The sequence below is a fragment of the Nothobranchius furzeri genome, chromosome 16 (genome assembly GCF_043380555.1).
Source record: "Nothobranchius furzeri strain GRZ-AD chromosome 16, NfurGRZ-RIMD1, whole genome shotgun sequence".
Taxonomy (NCBI): domain Eukaryota; kingdom Metazoa; phylum Chordata; class Actinopteri; order Cyprinodontiformes; family Nothobranchiidae; genus Nothobranchius; species Nothobranchius furzeri.
Genome location: NC_091756.1, coordinates 62,577,116 through 62,584,447, shown reverse-complemented (window position 1 = coordinate 62,584,447; position 7,332 = coordinate 62,577,116). Strand labels below are relative to the sequence as shown.

At 45.0% G+C, this 7,332-nt stretch overlaps 1 protein-coding gene across 6 annotated transcripts in view; it reads right to left on the bottom strand.

Annotated features, from left to right (window-relative positions):
* Window positions 1-569: 569 nt before the first annotated feature.
* LOC129154720 (uncharacterized) overlaps window positions 570-7,332 on the bottom strand; it is a 28,156-nt gene continuing 21,393 nt past the window's right edge. For 4 of the 6 annotated variants that reach the window (XM_070545902.1, XM_070545900.1, XM_070545904.1 and 1 more), the window contains 2 exons: window positions 2,924-3,104; window positions 570-1,026 (listed from right to left, as the gene is read on the bottom strand). In XM_070545902.1, coding sequence (XP_070402003.1) covers window positions 782-1,026; window positions 2,924-3,104 — 426 coding nt within the window. In that variant the 3' untranslated portion in view covers window positions 570-781. Of the gene's footprint in view, window positions 1,027-2,923; window positions 3,105-6,374; window positions 6,562-7,332 lie in introns of those variants that run through there. The other 2 variants (XM_070545901.1, XM_070545905.1) reach the window with 2 other exon arrangements.

The following is a 7,332-nucleotide window of genomic DNA, read 5'->3' as shown; positions in this document are numbered from 1 at the left end:
CACACCTCGCTGGAGAGCTGCAAACAGGAGACACATGAGGAACACAAAGAGACACCGAACATGACCGCTCCTGCTCTTGTTCTGCTCATCTTTATTCAGTTCCAAGAGCATGATGTTCTCTTTTGGAAACAAAACTTCATTCAGTTGGATTCACTCCAACAGACGTGTTTATTGAAAAAGCTCATTTCCACAGGCACAGTGGTGTAGCATTAGTCTTAAACTCAAGGCCTTAGCTAATGCTGTACTGGGTTCATGCAAACAAGTTTTTACATGCATTATGCATAAGTCTTCCGTCTAGCCACCACAGTCTCTAAGAGTCCTCACATGAACTGTAGACAACAGAGTTCAGCCACACCTTAAAATTACTGCAAACACAATAATTGTACAAATTTGATCTTCTACATTACAACAATGTGTGCTTACTTAATGCAATAATTGTGCTTAGATGCATCTGAAGTGCCTAGGTGAAGGAGATATTAGTTTGTTATTGCTTTAGTCAGTGCAGAATAAAAGTGTTCAGCACTGCTGACTGGTGAAAAGTGATACAGTACATTGCATAAACTGGATGTAAACAAACAAGTGCAGGTCAGAAATACTCAGAAAGTCTGTTTCAACAGCTTTGAGAGTGAAATGTACAGATCGCTGCTTCCACAAAATGCATCTATGTTCAAATGAATAATTCAAGTTTTCTTCCTCATCACTCTGAACTAAACTAGCTTGTGTGAATTTCATGCTGTGATTCACGTTTTAATGTGGATTAACAATGTTTATTGGCCAGAAGTCAAGAGGGCCCTTCCAGCAGCTTCTCATTAAGGGAGACGACAGTTGCTGCAAAGTGGCTCTCTGTGATGAAGTCTCCAGCAATGATATTGAGCGAGCCCACCCTGGAGCCAGGCGTCTGCTCTTTGACCCAGCCAAGCAGCGTCGGGTACGTGGACATCACCAGGTCCTTCAGGGACTCCGTAGGGTGCGTGCAGATGTACTTCAGGTCCTCGGTCAGATTAATCCCTGTGACAAAAAAACCTCCTGAAACACAATGATCACTCAAGGTTAAACAATTTCACAGGTGGTATTAATATTTGACTCCAATCCTGTACAGCATGAGTGAATTACCTGGTCTGGTCTAACTGCCCCCCAATTTTATTTGCACCTTAAACACTTCCACCAACGACATTCCACACAAACACACACTTAGGGCCTTGGGAGTGAGCACATCCAACGGCATTTGGCAGGGGGATTTTTCAGCCTCCTCCCGGGTGCCGGTGCCCACTCCCAATTTTAAACTGCACTTAGACACTGAGGGCTGTGTGTGCAAGTGGGGTGGTGCGGTGGCATCAGCTGGCACAGGCTGGATGATGCCCGCACTGCCCGCTCACCACAGCCATGGAATACACCTCATCAACACTCACTAACATTATATTGGAGCAGGTGGAGGGAGACTAGGGGTCTTAGCACACCTCTGTTGTCGCTTGGCTTCCTGGGGCTGGAGGCTAGGAGGGAGATCCGGCCGTCTGGTTGGGGTCTGGGGTGGTGGGTTGCTGTGCTCAGCGTTGGCCGGGGGAGCCTGCTCATCAGCACCCCAGCAGAAAGGGTCAAACTCTGGTAATCGGTGATGGTTGTACCCCATGTGCAGCAGTACCGGGACCAGAGTGAATAGGGTGTGTATGGGGAGCATGAGTGGGGGTCCGGCGTGCATTTTTGTAAGTCTTTGGTTGTATGTGCATGTGTGAGCATGAGGGAGGGAGTGTGTGACTGTGTTTGTGTATGACCGTATATGTCAGGTGGGGCCTTTGACTCCTCCCTTCTCCTGGGACTTCTTGTGATGATATAGATCTTCGTCTCCCCTCCCCCTGCCACACCTGGTGTGAGGTGCGGTGCCTTGGTCTGCCTGGGTCGTGGCTCCCGGGTCAGGGGGTTTAAGATTATTGATGTCTGCCTGACCAATCCCGGTGGCTGCCTGGTGGGGTCTGGGTCCCTGGGCTCTGCTGGGTCCCCGGCGGGGGTGGTCACCCCTGGGTCCCGGGCTCGGCCGGCTAGGGGGTGGGAGGCTGCAGGCGGGCCTGTGGGCTTGCCGCCGATCCCGGGACTCTGCCGGCTGCTGGTTGTGGCCCCCCGGGGCGATCCTCTGCGCCTCTCGAGGGGAGCGGGGGCTTTTCTGGTCGCAGTCTTCCTGGAGTTCCTGTGTTCTGGGGCAGCTCCAGGATCTCTGGGACTTGGAGCTCCCTCCGTCTCCTGCACATCTTTAGGGGGCGGATCTGTGGCCCCTCACACTCTCTACTGGACGCTCCTATAGAGAAACCTTACATAAACAAGCGCGTGTACACACACAGGTGCTCACATGGTGCTCTCATAAGTATGGACTTGGGCACGTTCAACACATGTCTTAAGGCTGTGGTGGGCACTTAATGCACTGTGATTTATTAACGTGTGATTGTTCAGTTAAACAATGTTGATTTTATATTTCATCATCAAGTTGAAGCAGTGATAGCTAGATCTTGTTGTATTGTCCCTTTTTTTTTTTTTTTTTTTTTTTTGCTTTTTCCTTCTCTCTTTCTGCAGGTCTAGAAGCAGATTCTTGTTCATTATTGTTTATTTTTGTGGAACCCCCCCCCCCACACACACACACACAGACACACACACACACCCTCCCCCCCCCATCTTTTGTCTCTTCCTTTCTCTTTCACCTCTGACTCCGTGTCTGGTCAGAATTACAAGCATTCAAAAACAACAATAAAGTTTTAAGTATCAGGCGTGGCATTAGAAGCAGACGCTTTGATGCTCCACCTGAGAGTAAATCTGTAAGGCTTGTTACCAGCATTCAGACATCAATTCTGTTTCAGACATCAATTCTGTTTGCTTCACAGCCAGACAGGACACACACACACACACACACACACACAAGAAAGAAAAAAAAAAGAATTACCTGGTCTGTCGTGTTGTTTCCGACGTTCAAACTCCTCAATGAGAGCTTCAGCTTTGCACTTATTGGCCCACCAGTAAGGAATATGAGGCCACAAGTCGCTGTGAGAGCTCACTATGTTGTGTTCATAGGACACAATCACTTGGTAGCCCAGAGCCCACAGGTTCTGAAGGGTTAGAACTTCCTGAAATAAAGAAAAATAAATTATTTTTTCTACTTTTAGATTGTTTCAGAAAACATCCAACGTGTGTGTGTGTGTGTGTGTGTGTGTGTGTGTGTGTGTGTGTGTGTGTGTGTGTGTGTGTGTGTGTGTGTGTGTGTGTGCGTGTGTGCGTGTGTGTGTGTGCGTGTGTGCGCGTGCGTACTCTACACCTAATTGGCTTTTAAAACAAACCCCATTCCGGATGGCTACCATAATTAACATTTACCATGAGGGTTATCAAAATATGTCATGAAACGGTGAACAGATTTAACCCGTACCCAACATTAAAGCATTTTGTTGTGCTGACACGTGTATTTTTGTGAATAACTTCTGCTATGTTAATGCAATTTATCTAAGTTTTGGGGAGGATGTGTATTTTTGAAGGAATTACTAAAAATAGTTAGAAAAAATCTTCAACTCCCTTTATTATAACGCAGAATATTTTTTGTAGCGTTAAGCATCTTTCTGCATTTTTTTGCGCCATTGACTTCCATGTAAATCATATTTTTATAATAAGCATAAATATTAGCATAATTTTTGAAAAATATTATTCTGTCTGTGTTCCCAGACCAGTCACACATTCAGTGTTTAGTTTTTACCGTTTTCCACTAGATGGTGAATTTTCTCCATATATAGCAGGGCAATGACATTTGAATGAAGTGATTCTGCTGTATTTCTTTACCTCTGACTGTCCATTATAATACATATTTTACAAAAAAAAATGGTTTGTGTGTTATTTAGAGATTACATACAATAATTTGCATGTGTGTGTTCTGAATTTTTGGTAATTGTGTTTTTACAGTGTGCCTTAAAAAATAAGCCTTTACTGAAAGTAGAAAATCTGCTCATTCTCAAAATGGCATTTTGACATGTGTCACTCTGTGTGTGCTTGTGCAGGCATGAGTGCATGCAGGGATCAAAGCACTTTACAAATCTTCAAAAGACAGATCTGTGATCATTATTTGGAGTGGTTGTGCATGTGTGGGCAAGGGGAGTGTGTGTGTGTGTGTGTGTGGGGGGGGGGGTTATCATCTACAATGTTGAAATCATGAATATTCATCAAAGGCATGCTATATATAAAAAACAAAGGATTTTCTGCAAAATTTCAGATACTCACTCACAATTTAACTTTTGCAAACTGTTATTTCAACAAGCACAAAGCATTTGCATGGATGAAAATTAAGATGAAGGCTGAAAAACTTCAAAGACGTACATTTGTTTTGCAAAACAAATTCCTGCAGAGCTGAGTTTGTTTACATGGAGTTGGGGTCAGTTTACACAGGCGCACCAATTGACTAAAAGTACATGAGACTATATGTATATGAGACTCAGATCTGGATTAATTTCTCTGCCACAAGCGAAGAAGTTTGAACGCAGATCAACACCTGACATCAGGATTCTCTGTTGGCCTCACACTTCCACCGTCGAGGGATCTCCCACTTCGCGGACAGCTTCGATTTTTTTTTAACAATAACAATCCTTGATATAATAATTAAACACACTAATATAGAGGGGAGGAGAAAGTATGACAACAACTGGACGGATGTTGACGACGTGGAACTCCGCGCATTCCTTGGGCTGCTCGTCCCCGCTGGGGGTGCTCCGTTCCTGGGGAATCCACTGCAAACCTCTGGGGGGGAGGAAACCGGGAGGCCAATTTTCAGAGCCAAAATGAGCCTGCGAAAGTTCCATTTGCTGACGGCAACAGTGCGGTTTGATGACCGCTTGAGGGCAGCACGCCGGTTGGTGCAGCAGTACTATGGCGTTTGAAGCATGCCACAACCCGTGCACGCGGATTGGGGCCACAGCGCGCGTGTGAACGGGACTCGCGAGCGAAAATATACATGGCGAGAGGTCATTTGTGCACTGAGAGGGAGCAAACTGTGTCTGTGAGCGCACAAGGATGTGCACAAGTGACAAACCTGCGTTCGCGCGTTGTCAACGAGCACACGGCAGAGGAAAACGTGCGCGCGCGGCTGCCTCTGTGCGCGCTCGGCAGCCTCTCTGCGCGCTCGGTTTCTGACTCCTGCTCACTTGGCTGTAAGGGCTTTTGGCACTCTGGAGGCGTGGCCTGTGACAGATCTTCTCTGTCCTCTGATTGGTTAGTTTACGCCGCACTTTACCCTCTACCTATCTATATAAAAATGTCTGATGTTCAGTAGATGCTGGCATAGCTCAGCTGGGAGAGCGGGTGACTCTCCCCCCGGAGGATCCAGGTTTGAGTCCGGGCAAGGAAAATGCAGTAGATGTCATGTTAATTTTTATTAATTCCAGGTATTTTACAGTTGTGACCGTTCAACTGTCATTAAACGTCCGAATGTTTGCTGGGCAGTGTTTTAAAAAGTGCACATAAGCTAGATGGTTTTAACCATATAAAATTACATTTTTTGTGATACTGGAAAAATACATACTGAGATAAAACTACTGATTGAAAACTTTATGACTGTGGTTGTACAATATATGACTCACTAATACACTGCAAACTCCCTTAGAGTGGGGCTTCGAGAGAGAGAGAGAGAGAGAGAGAGAGAGAGAGAGAGAGAGAGAGAGAGAGAGAGAGAGAGAGAGAGAGAGAGAGAGAGAGAGAGAGAGAGAGAGAGAGAGAGAGAGAGAGAGAGAGAGAGAGAGAGAGAGAGAGAGAGAGAGAGAGAGAGAGAGAGAGAGAGAGAGAGAGAGAGAGAGAGAGAGAGAGAGAGAGAGAGAGAGAGAGAGAGAGAGAGAGAGAGAGAGAGAGAGAGAGAGAGAGAGAGAGAGAGAGAGAGAGAGAGAGAGAGAGAGAGAGAGAGAGAGAGAGAGAGAGAGAGAGAGAGAGAGAGAGAGAGAGAGAGAGAGAGATTCTTGCCTCATTAATGAATTGTTTATTTTTTTCAGTATTTAATTGACAAATTATCCTTTCAAATAATTAATTGATGAGTTACATAATTGTCCATTTAGAATTGGTGAATGGACTGAGTCAAGTTTGGTGCACTTTATATATTTCAAAACATGTTTTTTTTTTTTTTTAATGATGCATATAAATCATTTAAATGTTAATTTAATGAAATATTTCTATTTTTTCATTACCTCACCCTTGTTTTGACAAAAACGGGACCTTGCTGGATAATATCATGGAGAAACTATTTGTTCACAGTACATGGCTCAGTGAGGATCTGTGTACCAAAGGAGGAGATACTCAGAAATCTGTCTGCAGATTGTTACAACCCAGACTGGAAGTGGTGGGCTGTAATAAGAAAGGAGACCAAACAGAGGAGTGGGGGGTTCAACAACTGATTTATTTAACAAAAGTAAGGATTTACTAAAGCAAGTTAGTGAACAGAAAATGGCCAGTGAGGACTCTCCACCACACAGGAGAGACCCAGTGAAAGCAGAAAAACAGTAGGCTTTGTAGGCAGCACCACACCCTGAGCCCAGGTGCCTCCAAGGCTGCTTAACCAGCTGCCTACAACAGAAGAAAAACACAATTAAACACAAATGAAAACCCAATGAGATGGTGGGGGCATCACAACACGTTCAGGACTACCCAAACACCAGTAATTCCTGACTGCACTGATCTGAGGTGTCAATGGCCATATTCCCCTCTCTTCCAGAGTCATATATTTTCCTCAAGTTCAACTGCACTCTGAAGAGGCTCATTTGGATTGTGCCACATAGGCCAGTGACCTTTGTCTCAGCACTGTATGCTGGAACTATCAGCGACCAACCTGGGAATCTGGTGTGATGAAAATGCTACAACTAGAGATGGTCATCTTGGTAGACAGGGGTTTCTTCATTGATGACATTGTGCCCTGCAAAGTGTACAGGCCAGCTTTTCTTTCTGGCAAACCTCAAATGTCTGCATGTAAAGTTATAGAAACAGAAGCCATAACATCTCTGAGTGCATGTGGAGCGCTCCATTCATCTGGTCCAAGAACACAAGCTTTTTGATTGTTATTCCCCTCCTTGCATTTGTAAACAATCAGCTATATGCTGTGGTTTGTCTCCTTACCAACGTTTAAAATAGCCCACTAGTGAAGGCCTGGGCAAAGGAGCCTGATGTCTGAGAACCTCAACATATGTATGGCAACCACACTGTATATTTACACACTTTCATAAAGAAACTGCATATCAAGCTTTCATTCAGATGACCTTCAACAGTGCTGCACCCTGCTGAGGGACATCCGAGTAAAACCTTGAGATGGCCATTTTCTGTTCACTAACTTGCTTTAGTAAA